We start from the raw sequence: 15,725 nt of genomic DNA, 5'->3' as shown, positions 1-15,725 counted from the left end.
TGTACAATCGAAAACCAGTTACACCATAAGCTGGGTGTCACTGCAATCTAAATTTAGCAATTATTAAAGTTTACGTCATACGATTATATTGTTCCAGCATTTAACTGTAAGAAATATGTCGCGTCTGAGTAAATTAGTTAAAATGGGTATCTAGACATCGATAGCAACTGTACGAACATGGTATCTACACAATAATCCTGATGATCTTTGTCATGTTTTGTTTTGATGATATTTGAGAGGCGCTTCAAATAGGTGGGTGTCTCAGGAGAGAGAGATTGTAAATATGTTTCGTTCACCTTCTGTTGACAAACAAGCTGATTTGACTGGGATATCACTTGATGGCGATCTTGAAAACTGTCAGAAATCTTGTGGAAGCTCAGTGCTCCAGGTATGTGCAGTGACATCATTGAAATCATAATTGTGAAGATGTTATTCTACATAGAACGGCAATTTTACTAACATATTTTGAAGTGTGCCCACTTGTATAGAGTACCAGTACTTTGAGATTGTTTGTATGGGAACTATTTACCGTGTTTAGATAGAACTTTGCAATGCGGGTAGCCAAAGCTGTTAAACTTTGTAATGAATAAAAGTAATATGAATTGTCAGGCATCTGTAATTGGTGATTTGTTTGTCACAACCGGTTTCGTTGCATTGAATAGCGCTTTGGTGCTTGACTAAGAACGATGGGGCCGTTATGGTGGGGTAATATGACAGTTTTCACCTGAGGATGCTAGTTTAATGGTGCGAAACTGGTTGTGACAATAAAGAAATCACCAATTACACCTATCTTTAGGTTGATTTTACTTTAATCCTTCATATCGTGTTTAGATTTTAATTGATGCTGGTTAATGTGACTTGGTTGATTCGAGGGAGGGGACCAAACAGCGAGAAAATCGGTCCCATCGGATTAGGGAAGGAAGTCGGCTATGCGCTTTCAAAGGAATCATCCCAGCATTTGCCTGAAGCGATTTAGGGAAATCACGGAAAACATAAATCAGTTTGGCCGGACGCGGATTTGAACCCTTGTCTTCCGGGATGAGAGTCCAGTGTGCTGACCACTGCTGCTTAAAAGGTTATACTTCATAGATGAACTGGAGAATAAGTGTGAAACAAACCAGGGGGCTGTAGATGCTGAACACCAGTTTCAGATGTTCCACTTCAAAGGATACAGGCCATTTAACTAGGCAACAACCATAAAATCAATTGTAGCATAACGCGAATTATTTTCTCATTTTCAAAAATTCATTTCTTTTTTTCACTCAAATATCAATGCTGAAATTTTTACAGTACTTTACTATCATATAGGTGTACAAAATATGCGAAAATCAAATTTGTATACCCACGAGAGATAACTAGCTCCAAACTTAACAAAAAATAAAGATTTTTCAAATTTCGAGGAATTTGTAAAAATTAAGGAAACATTTGCTCTAAAAATAAGTCAAGTAGTTTGACATCTAGTTAGAGGGGAAAAAAGTAGACTCTGATAAATCACTCCTTGATTGTTATTTTTGGCCCTAGAAAGTGGATTTTCTAAATTTTCAATATCAAACTTTGGAGGTCATGTTGACTGGTTAGTTTTGAATTTAGGGTATAAGCAATGTTGTAGAGGAGACTTTTCTAGAAATAATTATGTCAATGTTATAACTTAACCCAGTGCAGAGATATTCAAATTAATGGTAATGTCTCCAAATTGAAAAACCGTAATGTGCTTTCTGATAAAAATAGCTGCCATTCAGTAACATGCAAGGTAAAATTTTTTAAAAACCTGTTTTGAAATTCTCAGTTATAGGGTAATCACATATAAAAAAAAATCAAAATATTAAAAAATGGTCAAACAAGCACCATTGGATCACTTCACATGGATTGACCCACAATTGGAATCGAATATTTATTTCATTTGACATTAACTCACAGGAGAACAGTTATACTTACACAGTATAACAGAGATACTTCCACATCATAGAATAACACACAAAGTCCAGTCCCGCACTAACATTACGCACAAACAATTTAGATACATTAACATCCCACACTTGAATGTGCAACTGCTTACTCCAACATGCCCTCTGTAAACACAATCTGTTTCAGACATGCTACGCCTCATTGACTTGACCTTCAGTCAGTCTAAATTGAAATGAGTCAGCTCATAAAAATATCTAGTTCTAACAGTTTGTAGGTATTTGAAATGGAATGATTTCTTGACTCTGTCAAACGTTAAGTCAGGTGGCAGATTTGGATTCATTGGTGGGATAGTGGGAAAATACTGTCAGTGTACAAATGATATTGCTTACAAAACACTTGTGTGACCCATTCTAGGATATGGCTCAAGTGTTTGGGACACACAACAAATAGGACTAAAGGAGGATGTTGAATGTATACAAAGAGGAGCAGTACAAATGGCCAGAGGTTTCATTAACGCATGGGAGAGTGTCACAGAAGTGACCAAAAGCCTGCATTGGCACCACATTTGGGGGGGGGGGGGGTTGTTTTGGGGAAGGAGACCAGACAGTGAGGTCATCGGATCAGGGAAGGACGGGGAAGGAAGTCGGCCTTGCCCTTTGAAAGGAACCATCCCGGCATTTGCCTGGAGCGATTTAGGGAAATCACGGAAAACCTAAATCAGGAAGGCCGGACGCGTGATTGAACTGTTGACCTTCCGAATGCGAGTCCAGTGTCTAACCCTTGCGCCACCTTGCTCGGTGCACCACATTTCTTCGCATTTTAATCGCATATGGAAGGGGGACAGAATGCCTGCATAAATCACCATGTACATCCTGTAATTATCTAATGTCTTTGTGGCCCCTATGGGAGTGATACGTAGAGTGTGAAGCATAGTTATGAGTCTTCACGTTCTGTTCTTCAAGTTTTTATTAGCTCAGGTTTTTCAGCATTTTATTTATACTCTCCCGTGACTAAAACAAAACTTTGACGATGTGTGCTGCTTGTCTTTGAATATGTGCAACATCCCCTGTTGGTTCTCTTTGGCACGAGTTCCAGACTCTTCACCAGTATTCGAAAAAGGGGCTTACAAAAGTTTTGTATGGAGTCTCCTTTATGGCCTAACATTATTATTACACTACCCTGTCAATAAGTGAATCCTATGTCCTGAATTACCTGTGACTGTGTGATTGTTAAACATTGGAAAGCCAAGGATGGAAAGTATAGATTGCTACTAACAACATAGTGGAGGCATAGAGTAGCAGACAGGCACAATGAAATACATCAGAACTATTTTCAACTTTTAGGCAAAGTCCTTCTTCAGAAGTAAAACCTCAATACCACTGGGTGGTAGTATTTGGTATGGGTCCCACACACTTCAGCATTGTTCCAGAATGGGTTGCAGGAGTGATTTGTAAATAATCTCCTTTGTAGACTGATAACATTTTCCCAGTATTCTATCAATAAACCAAAGTCTTACACTCTGGTTTCCCATGGCTGAGATTATGTGATCATTTGATTTCATGTCCCTACAAAACATTGCACCCAGGTATTTGTAGGAGTTGGCCAATTCCAACTGTGACTCATTGATATGATAGTCATAGAATACTGTGTTTTTTTTCTTTTGTGAAGAGCATAGTTTTACATTTCTGAGCATTTAAAGCAAGTTGCCAATCTCTGCATCAGTTTGAATTCTAATGAAGAACTGGCTGAATGTTTACACAGCTTCTTTCGTGAAGTACTGTACTAAGGACAGCTGCATCATCTGCAAAAACTCTGACATTAATAGTAATGTAGTCTGCAAGATCATTAATATACAACATGAGCAGCAAAGGCCACAATACACTTCCCTGGAGCACACCCGAAATCACTTCTGCATCTGATGATGACTCTTCATGTAAGATAACATGCTGCGTCCTTCCTACTAAAATAGTCCTCATTCCAGTCACAAATTTCTCATGGTACCCTGTATGATCGTACCTTTGAAATTAAGCATGGATGTGATACTGAGTCACACACTTTTCGGAAATCGAGAAATACTGCTTCTATCTGACTGCCTTGATACAAAGCTTTTGGAATGTCATGTGAGAAAAGTTTGAGTTGGATTTTATGTGATCGGTGTTTTCAGTATCCATGCTGGTTTGTGTGGAGGTCATTCTGTTTGAGATATCTCATTATATTTGAGCTAGGACTGTTGGTATTTTCAAAAATATCGAGAATCTGATATATCAATATTTAAAAAAATATCATAGGGTCTTGATGTATCGAGAAAAAGTATCAGTGTATCAATGGAAAAAAAATATTGGCCCATAAAAATATAGACTTCACACTGTAAATATACTGCGGTTTTAGAACTGTATATTTAAGTATTGGTTTATTATTAGATAGTCTGTACATCACCAAACTAGCAACCTGCTTACCCCCTTGGAGCAAGAATTGAAAGGAAAACAATGCACATTCATGCTTGGAGAAAACCACTTTGCTGACAGTGGTAACTGCATGTAAGTGGCAAAATAAAAGGTGTCCGATGGGTCCATCGTTTGGTTTCGTCACATATTGGATTTGTCAAGAACACTTCATGTTGACTTCCTTGTTTTTTTAGTTTTGCATTAGCACTGAGTGCCAATTACTTCAGCTTTTCGCCTGACACATCTCTGCCCACCCCCCTGCACATATGTTTGCTTCACACAGTCGGAGAGAAAGATTGGACATGATGAAAACTCAAAAAGTACTAAGACTCCTTCACACAGTAGGAGTAAAATTATGTTATATTACAATTTCAAATACTTGCTGAAAATTGGTAAAAAACTATATAATATGTCAGAATTTGATATTGCAATTTTGATATCAATATATCAAGTGAAAAAATATCACCGATATATATCAATATTTTTTGAAATAATTATCAATCTACTGATATTTTACCAGCAGCACATATTGGATTTGTCGAGAACACTTCATAATATGTTCTACAACAAATTGATGTCAAGGATATTGGATGGTAGTTTTGTGGATCACTTCTATTACTCTTATGGTAAATGGGTGTAACCTGTGCTGTCTTCCAGCTGCTGGGCACGGTTTTATGTTTTAGGTATTTGTGATAGATTGTTGTTAGAAGAGGGGGTAACTCAGCCACAAATTCATTATAGTACAGTTGTATTTAGTCATAGTTTTGTTCCTGTCGTACGTGTACGTCCCCATACTAGAGCAGCTTGTCAGTGGTGGCATCAACCATACAGTTTGCATACACAGAGTGACATAAGTTGTGGGATAGTGATATGCACAGATATAGATGGTGATAGTACAGTGTACACAAACTACAAAAGAGCATTCCATTGGCTGAGCTGTCATTTGTACTCAGGTGATTCGCATGAAAAGGTTTGAGGTGTGATTATGGTCACACAGCAGGAATTAACAGACTTTGAATTGGGAATTTTAGTTTGAGCTAGACCTATGGGACATTTCATTTTGGGAATTGTTAGGGAATTCAATATTTTGAGATTCACAATGCTGAAAGTGTGCCGAGAATACCAAATTTCAAGCATTACTTCTCACCATTTACAACGCAGCGGCCTTCATTTAACGACCAAGAGCAGTTGTGTTCATGTAGAGTTATCAGTGCTATCAGACAAGTAACACTGCATGAAATAGCTGCAGAAATCAGTGTGGGCTCTATGACGAACATACCTGTTAGGACAGTATTGCAAGATTTGTTGTTAATGGGCTACAGCAGCAGACGACAAATGTGAACACCTGTGCTAACAGGATATCATTGCCTCCAGCACTTCTCATGGGTTCGTGACCATATTGCTTGTACCCTAGGTGACTGGAAAACTGTGATCTAGTCAGATGAGTCCCAATATCAGTTGGTAAGAGCTGACAGTAGGATTCGAATGTGATGCAGACCCAAGTTGTCGACAAGGCACTGTACAAGCTGGTGGTGCCTCCATAATGGTGTAGGCTATGTTTATGTGGAATGGACTGGGTTCTCTCGTCCAACTGAGCCGGCCATTGAGAAATGCTTATGTTCGACTACTTGGGGACCATTTGTAGCCATTCATGAGCTTCATGTTCCCAAACAATGATGGAATTTTTATGGAGGATAAAGCACTGTGTCACAGGGCCACAGTTGTTTGTGACTGGTTTGAAGAACATTCTGCACAGTTTTAGTGGATGATTTGGCCACACAGATTGCCCAATATGAATTCCATTGAACATTTATGAGACATAATCGAGAGGTCAGTTCATGCACAAAATCCTGCACTGGCAACACTTTCACAATTATTGGCAGCATGGCTTAGTGTTCTTGCAGGAGACTTATTGAGTCCACGTCATGCCAAGCTGTTGCACTACGCTGGGCAGAAAGAGGTCTGACACGATATTAGGAGCAGGTATCCCATGACTTTTGTCACCTCAGTGTATATCAACACAGGCCGGTGGCTCCTAGTACAGTGGAACTGATGGACCCACCATTCTGTGTCTACTACAAGCTGATGGACTGCCTGTGGAGTGAATCAACCTCTGACAGCCACCTACATGACATACTTTTGTTTATTTTGCATATAATTTAACTGTTATTCTTTTTGCTTTGAGGCATAATTTACATTGCTGGTACTATTTTTAACATATGTTCATTTTTATATGTAATCAGTTCACGTGTTTTTATGCTCAGAAGCTACCAATTACTCTACATTTTCTTACATTGGTTTACTAAATATGATTTTTACATATAATTGCTTTTAACTTTGCTTTCCCCCCATGAACCATGGACCTTGCCGTTGGTGGGGAGGCTTGGGTGCTTCAGCGATACAGGTAGCCGTACCATAGGTGCAACCACAACGGAGGGGTATCTGTTGAAAGGCCAGACAAATGTGTGGTTCCTGAAGAGGGGCAGCAGCCTTTTCAGTAGTTGCAGGGGCAACAGTTTGGATGATTGACTGATCTGGCCCTGTAACACTAACCAAAACGGCCTTGCTGTGCTGGTACTGCAAACGGCTGAAAGCAAGGGGAAACTATGGCCGTAATTTTTCGCAAAGGCATGCAGCTTTACTGTATGGATAAGTGATGATGGCATCCTCTTGGTTAAAATATTCCGGAAGTAAAATAGTCCCCCATTCGGATCTCTGGGCGGGGACTATTCAGGAGGACGTTGTTATCAGGAGAAAGAAAACTGGCATTCTATGGATCGGAGCGTGGAATGTCAAATCCCTTAATTGGGCAGGTAGGTTAGAAAATTTAATACACTAAACAGATTCAGAAGGATGTAGGTTGCACTAGGTACTGGGAGATGAAGAAGCTGGCACAGGGTAGAGTAGCATGGAGAGCTGCATCAAACCAGTCTTGGGACTGAAGACCACAACAACAACTGCTTTGCTTTCTGACATTTATTTACTGTTGCTAAATATTTGCTCTTTTAGGAACTATCATTGCATCTCCCACCAGTGCCGTCAATGTCAAGATTTGTAACTTTCACCAATTATTTATTATGTAATTTTTAATCAATTGGATTAACAGATATGCATGCTCTGTGTCAAGCTGAAACGTGCTATCTTTTTTAAATGAAATAAAATTTGTCCAAAACTGTGAATTCTAATTGCAGAGTTCAAAACATGATCATTTCTTAGTTTCTTTTCTTTCAAATGTATCTGTCAGCAGTAATGCAATTTTGAGGCCTGCTGTTTCTCGTCGGCTAAGTAATGTAGATTTATGACTGGGTACTACGGTGCTATAGTTTTACACTTGACATGGCCAAACTTTGGCGTGTAATAGTTTAGTGTCAATAGCTTCTGAAGAAGGCCAAATTATTTTTGCTGAAACCTAGATAAAGATTGGTTTCTATTTGCAACTGAGGCTGACGTGTTATATGTTTAATTATCACAGTTGCTGACAGGGCTACACAATGTTAAAAATTCTTAAAATGCAATTTGGCTTCTGAACAGACTTTCTTTCTCTTTGTGATATTTAATATGTGACTGTGTGTAAAATTAAGGGTTAAATTGTTTGCTGTGTACCAGCTATAAGCCTGTTCTGCCATTATCCTGGCTGTGCTTGGTATGGAAGTGTACGTCAACACATGCATCACCACATATAATATTAAAGAAGAAGCTTAATTCTGTGCTTCATTGCCACCACCTCTTGTGGTGCAGATCGTGCTATTCTTATTTATTGGGTCCTGCTCTCATCCTGGCTGGAATATATTTGCCAGGTGTGTGGCTGGAACAAACCTTCGGCTTTGAAATTGCTAAACCCTGCCAATCATTGTGGGAGTTTGTCTGCCCACTGATGCCTTCTAGACTAGTCCCATAAAGAGTCTACTTGCCAAATCAGGATCTTACCTCTTCAGTTCTGCTGTTACCTATGCAATCGCCATTTGAAAATTACCTATCATTAAAACTGTGCCATTCTTTTTGCATATGAGGTCCATCAACCTCCTGATACATGCCGTCAGGTGGGATTACCGAATGCACCTCACAGCCTTCTGCCAGGATCTTTGCCTCTCCTCTCTGGAATCGCTCCCCGTGTTTTCTTATGTGCCCACCCCCCTCCCCGCCCCCCTCCCCCATGGTTGGTGCTCAAGCCATCCATTGGAATCTATTTCAAGGTCCTGAAGTCTCTGTTGCCCCTTGAACTTACGTATCTGTTACATTCAGTTCTTGAGGAGTCTCAGGATGTTGCCCTCTTCTAGACTTACAGCTCTAAAACCATGAATAAAATAGAAATGCTCTTACATCCCTTGGTGGTCAGGAACAACATTTGTTGCCAGGAATATGTAATGTTTCTACGCGGAGTTAATAGTCATTAACAAAGCTCTCCACCCCCCCCCCTTTTTTTTTAAAAAAAAATAGGCCTCCCTTGAACATGTTTTAATATGTGATGATTCAATGCGTGGATTGATGTTATTACCCTGTGGTCCCTGCTGTTCATGGTCTTGTCACTGTATTTAGTCATACTGACTACTCGGCTATTTTTCTCTGGATCCCAAGTTGTATGGGTATCCCAGGGAATGAAATGGCTTATGTTTAGGCTGGAGGGCTGATTACTCACCCCCATTCACTTTGCTGATGCCAAGTGCCGATTTGTGTGTCCCTACTCAGATATGGAATGACGTCTAGTTTTTCTACTGCTCCCTCTAATAAACTCTGCACTATCGAGGGAACAACTACTGTATGGTGCTCTTCCTTCGATTCCTCCCAGAAGGAACCCATTGTCCTATGTTTCCTGTGCACTGGCCATACATGGCTGACCCATAGTTTTGTATTATGTGGTGATTCACCCCCACATTGTAGTTGTGGAGCTGTTAAGACAGTAGCTTATATCCTGGAGAAATCCTCTCTTCTTCTGGCTGTCCGTACTAAGCATGTTCATCTGAATTCCTTGCCTCAAGTTTTGGCAGATGACTCACGGATAGTTGAACTGGTTCTCTGTTTTCTCCATAAAAGTGGTTTTTATTTTCAGATATAAGGTTTTAAACTACCTTTGGGCAAAAGGCGGGATGGTTGGGGTTGTGGTGTCTCCCACTGCATGCTGGGTCTGTGGGATTCCCGGTTCTGCCTCCATTACCATCTCACTCTTTCATCCCTCTCTTACTATCTTTTAATTACTTTTAGATATGGTTTGTGTCCTTTTCAATTGCAGCCTATTTTCTATTTCAGAGGTAGCATTCTGTTAAATAGAGGGTGCTGCTCTTTATGTCTTTAGTACACTGGAGCAGGACTGGGACACCTGTGCGTGGGGCAACTCCCATCTCGTGCAGAGCCCCAGGGACGTCCACCAGCTGCATTACCTATTTCTCTCATCTTTATTATTATTATTATTATTATTATTATTATTATTATTATTATTTCTATTTCTTTCTTTTCTCAGACATTATGTCTGGTCAAAAATGGAAAGTGACGCGGACCTCGATCAAGCGTGACTTCCTTTTAACTGTACGGTATATGTTACATTGCATTTAGGAACTATCGGGTAATTGAACATGTATCAATAATTACGGATTTCTGTAGTTGTATATATAAGTTTGGATGTAGCTGTATTGCATTAATTTACTGGTGGATATTGTGTGGCATGACTCCTGTAGTTGATAGTATAATTGGTATAATGTCAACTTTATCCTGATGCCACATGTCCTTGACTTCCTCAGCCAGTTGGATGTATTTTTCAATTTTTTTCTCCTGTTTTCTTTTGTATATTTGTTGTATTGGGTATGGATATTTCAATTAGTTGTGTTACTTTCTTCTTTTTATTGGTGAGTATGATGTCAGGTTTGTTATGTGGTGTTGTTTTATCTGTTATAATGGTTCTGTTCCAGTATAATTTGTATTCATCATTCTCCAGTACATTTTGTGGTGCATACTTGTATGTGGGAACGTGTTGTTTTATTAGTTTATGTTTTATGGCAAGTTGTTGATGTATTATTTTTGCTACATTGTCATGTCTTCTGGGGTATTTTGTATTTGCTAGTATTGTACATCCACTTGTGATGTGATCTACTGTTTCTATTTGTTGTTTGCAAAGTCTGCATTTATCTGTTGTGGTATTGGGATCTTTAATAATATGCTTGCTGTAATATCTGGTGTTTATTGTTTGATCCTGTATTGCAATCGTGAATCCTTCCGTCTCACTGTATATATTGCCTTTTCTTAGCCATGTGTTGGATGCGTCTTGATCGATGTGTGGCTGTGTTAGATGATATGGGTGCTTGCCATGTAGTGTTTTCTTTTTCCAATTTACTTTCTTTGTATCTGTTGATGTTATGTGATCTAAAGGGTTGTAGAAGTGGTTATGAAATTGCAGTGGTGTAGCCGATGTATTTATATGAGTGATTGCTTTGTGTATTTTGCTAGTTTCTGCTCGTTCTAGAAATAATTTTCTTAAATTGGCTACCTGTCCATAATGTAGGTTTTTAATGTCGATAAATCCCCTTCCTCCTTCCTTGCTGCTTAATGTGAATCTTTCTGTTGCTGGATGTATTCTATATTTGTGGCATTGTGATTGTGTAAATGTATTGAGTGCTTCTAGGTCTGTGTTACTCCATTTCACTACCCAAATGAGTAGGTCAATATTGGTATAGCATAAGTATTTATAGCTTTTGTCTTGTTTCTTGCTGTCAATTCTGTTTTCAGTATTTTTGTTAGTCTTTGTCTATATTTTTCTTTTAGTTCTTCTTTAATATTTGTATTATCTATTCCTATTTTTTGTCTGTATCCTAGATATTTATAGGCATCTGTTTTTTCCATCGCTTCTATGCAGTCGCTGTGGTTATCCAATATGTAATCTTCCTGTTTAGTGTGTTTTCCCTTGACTGTGCTATTTTTCTTACATTTGACTGTTCCAAAAGCCATATTTATATCATTGCTCAATACTTCTGTTATTTTTAGTAATTGGTTGAGTTGTTGATTTGTTGCTGCCAGTAGTTTTAGATGATCCATGTATAGCAAATGTGTGATTTTGTGTGGGTATGTTCCAGTAACATTGTATCCATAATTTGTATTATTTAGGATGTTGGATATTGGGTTCAGAGCAAGGCAGAACCAGAAAGGACTTAATGAGTCTCCTTGGTATATTCCATGCTTAATTTGTATTGGCTGTGATGTGATATTATTTGAATTTGTTTGGATATAAAGTGTGGTTTTCCAATTTTTCATTATTATGTTTAGGAACTGTATCAATTTAGGATCTACTTTGTATATTTCCAATATTTGTAGTAACCATGAGTGGGGTACACTATCAAAATCTTTTTGGTAATCAATGTATGCATAGTGTAGCAACCTTTGTTTAGTTTTAGCTTGATATGTCACCTCTGCATCTATTATCAGTTGCTCTTTGCATCCTCATGCTCCTTTGCAGCAGCCTTTTTGTTCTCCATTTATAATTTTGTTCTGTGTTGTATGTGTCATTAATTTCTGTGTAATGACTGAAGTTAATATTTTGTATATTGTTGGTAGGCATGTTATGGGGCGATTCTTAGCTGGGTTTGCTGTGTCTGCTTGATCTTTAGGTTTCAGATAAGTTATTCCATGTGTAAGTGTATCAGGGAATGTGTATGGGTCTGCAGTGTGACTGTTAAATAATTTAGTTAGATGTGAATGTGTTGAGGTGAACTTCTTTAGCTGGAAATTTGCTATTTTATCTTTTCCAGGGGGTTTCCAATTGTGAGTAGAATTAATTCATTGGGTGACTTCATGTTGCAAAATTATCACTTCAGGCATTTGTGGTATCATCTTGTATGTACACTCTTTGACATAAAACTCGACCGGCGGCCGGCCGCTTCAGAGGCTAAGTCCGCGCCGATCGCGACATGGGACAAAAAAACTGGCCAACTCGCTAATTCTCTAAGTCCGGTTATCTGCACAATCTGGCAACACTGTAGACTGCGGCACTTCCTGGAGGAAAACTTGTCCCATGATAGAGAAACACTAGGCTGATTACGCCTGTGGTCTAGCGGCAGCGTGCGTTGTTTGTGTTCGTAATGTCAGTGGATCGAGAGCAGCTGGCATAAAATATTTTTATAGCCTCTTCTGTCTGAATGCAATGGTAGTGCAGATTCAATCTATTTCGCTTTCTGACACACCGATATCAAAATTTTATCCAGTAACGATTTTGCGGCAGATTTCCCGCAGACTGTCCTCCTCTGGACGCCGTATGCGGCAAAGCTCCGGGATCCATTTGCTGGCTACCGGCAGCGGCCGTGGAGACAGCAGCGGCGCTGCACTCCCCTGTTCTTTATCGAAAGCGCCTGCTCCCGCTCATCGCTTTTGATGATTTAAAACGCTTTATTATTAAATGTTGCTCCACAGAAAATTTCTACGATTTCCATTCACGCTCAAAAGCAACGGAGACAGACGCCCTGATTAGTAGGCAGGTATTATATTACATTAATCGGCAAGAGCTGAGTATGGCCCGAAATTAATTTTATAGACTGGGACGAAATTAAACCACCTCGCTACATTCGATGAATTTATAAATGCTTCATACCTCGTTTCTTTTCCTTTCAAACTCAATTATTTGTGCAACTTTTGGTCAATGTTCGGATGTTTTCGTCAAGCCGGGGTGAGCGTCTGTGGTGTAAAGTGTATTACAGTTCTTGTTTCATTCCTTATGGTAACTCTATGCGATAAACTGTGTGAATACCTTGCAATGCATTCTCTGTAGCAGTGCAGGAACACTGCACATTTGGAGTTCCATGTATGGGTTAATGAAGTATTTAATGTTGATCGGAAGTGATAGTTAAGGTCATCAGATTCAGACCAGAAAAATTTGTCGTTTTGGAGGTTTCAGAGAACGGAAAGGAATTGCTAACACCGGTTAGAAGAGGGGATGTATTTTACAGTGAAGCACCTTGGCATTTGCAAAGCAGACATCCATGATATTAACTTAATTTACTAAGTCGAATCGGACGAAGATTGATGTTTAAAGGCATTCTTCAGATTTCGTATAAAGAATTTTTACTAGCCGTTTGCAACTCCATTAATTAAAATGGAAAATAAAAGGTTGTAGTCAGCGGCTTCTACCGAGATTGGAACTGCTATGTCATACAGTACGACCACCGCAATGCACAAGGGAACCTCTTTTTTTAAATTTTGCTTTTTTTCTTTTACTTTTTTGACGATTACCCCTTTTTTTCTCTCTTATTTTAAAGCCCCTTAGAAAAATGGCAATAAAAAAAGAAACTAAGTGCCACCGCCACTTTTCATCCTATAACAAAAAAAAAAAAAAAAAAAAAAAAAAAAATCAGGTCCACTACAGGCGTTTGCTCCTGGCTAAACCTACCCCAAGAGCTGCCTATATACCAGGGGAAATATGGGAATTCAAGGTTAGGGCTATCATTACAAACAAAATAAAATCTTTCTTTTTCTGAATTTTATTTTTATTTTGATTTTTGTTTTGTTTAATTTTGTTGTGTAATTGATCAGACGCCTTCTGCGCCCCGCTGGTAATATGTTGAGTCACGTCTTCTCGAAATTGGTGTGTTCCGTTCAGTAGTTCAGAAATGTTCATTGGTTCAAACTGGAAACCTTCTTCACTCTTGGCTTAACACATTCCAGCTGCGAGGCGGGTCGTGGAAAGCACTCCCAAGGAAGTTCGAGAAAAATTGTCTGTATTTTGGGTGGCGGACAACGACATAATGACGGTTGTTGAGGTATGTCCAAAAATCGAGTACAGAGTCTACAGTTTGTCCAACTAGGTAGTGAATGGCATGTCCGCGAATCCAATTCACAGCATTGGTCTTTGTCCGAGGAAAATAGTCACGTCCCGGAACTAATAATGAAAGGGGAGTATTCCGGTTCAGAATGTCCCGCGTTAGAAAAGCCACAATATGACGAATAACCTCTGAGCTAACGACACACTGGCGACCACAGACGGACTATAGTCACTGCGATGTTGCCTGAGCCTCAAAACGCAACCTTAAAACACACAAACAGGTGTTACTTATGTGAAGAACGCCGTTCTTTGAGTCCAGAAATTAATTATACCTTCTAAATGTCTCATCTTACAGTGGATTCTATCGTACGAGTCTTCGATGTGGAAAACGAATGTCAAGTGAATTTAGCGAGGTAACGCCGGCCTACACCCGGAAGTAAATGCACTATCAGAGTGTTGATAAATACTTGCTACGACGCTGCCATTTCTCGGTTCTCTTACGAGGCAGCTCTTCAGCGAAATGCTTGCCGTGATTCTCCGATACGGTCCTTCAGAGTGGCGGCGCGCGCGCACGTTTGGTTTTTATGCGGCGTTCTCCCCTGATGGTTTCTGACGTCGCCTTGTGGGCTATGTCTACATTTGAGACATTCAATTATCATTAATCCAGAATGATACAAGTTTCAGCTTCCGGCGTGGAAGAAGGCTGTTGACGCAGACATTATATCATTTCAACGTAGGGAAAGCAAAACGGGTCATTCAATGTTTCTCATTCAACATAAAGCATGTGAGATAATTTTCCGTAACGTTCATAATCATCTAAAAATACAAACGAAGTAAAAATACATCTGAAGCTTATTCGAATTGAATAAAATGTAAGATACCAAACGCTTTGCACCTCGATGTCGAATTTGTCCACGTGCAATCTTTTGCAGCATACAAAAAGAATGTTATGATTACCACGAGAATGAAGAAATATGTTGGTACGGATGGAAGCAAGGAGAGACGCAGTCAACAAATATTCGATTCCTCACGGCATTCATTTCATTTGAGACGTAAGAAGAGTTAAAGCGGGATATTACTTTCGTTAACACGAAAGATATGCCGCACATATTGATAACGAGGAAGTCTGCGTCTTCATACGTTTCCTCCTTGACATCTGTATGCTCTCTTATATACTAAGTAGCCTGATCATTGTTTCAGTAATGGTACCCTCTTGTTTGACCCCGTAACGATGAACAGATTCCAAATGCATGTCTCTGCATGAAAGTAGCTGTTCGAACCCTTCCTGGGTTGCTTTTTGTGTTTTATTGCTTGGAATTCCTGAAGCAGTCCACTGTGCCTTCTCCCCTGTGGGTTAGGTCACAAAACTAAACCGCTTTTTATCCAATGGCATAATTTATTCAGACAGCATCAGCACAAGACTGTCAAACAAAGCCTTCCATTTACAGTTGCAACACTCTAACCAGCACTGACCGAAGTGTAATCCACGGTCATGGTCCGAAATAAGCAGCTGTCTGCTACTGTGGCAAAGTCCGTACTACACTTTCGATTCCGCAGCACCATTTTATCTGGTAACACTGTGTAGTTGCAGAGTTGTGCCAGCATGTCTGTCCTCACACTGTCAACTTTATGTATCTCACTTC

The 15,725-nt window shown here is 39.5% G+C and overlaps 1 protein-coding gene across 1 annotated transcript in view; it reads left to right on the top strand.

The window, feature by feature from the left end:
• Positions 1-76: 76 nt before the first annotated feature.
• LOC124787764 (Werner syndrome ATP-dependent helicase-like) overlaps positions 77-15,725 on the top strand; it is a 247,402-nt gene continuing 231,753 nt past the window's right edge. The window contains exon 1 of the mRNA XM_047254645.1: positions 77-388. Within this exon, the coding sequence (XP_047110601.1) occupies positions 284-388 (105 nt within the window). The 5' untranslated portion in view covers positions 77-283. The remainder of the gene's footprint in view (positions 389-15,725) is intronic.

This window comes from Schistocerca piceifrons, chromosome 3, assembly GCF_021461385.2.
Source record: "Schistocerca piceifrons isolate TAMUIC-IGC-003096 chromosome 3, iqSchPice1.1, whole genome shotgun sequence".
In the NCBI taxonomy this organism is placed as follows: Eukaryota; Metazoa; Arthropoda; class Insecta; order Orthoptera; family Acrididae; genus Schistocerca; species Schistocerca piceifrons.
This window is presented reverse-complemented; position numbering and strand designations above follow the sequence as displayed.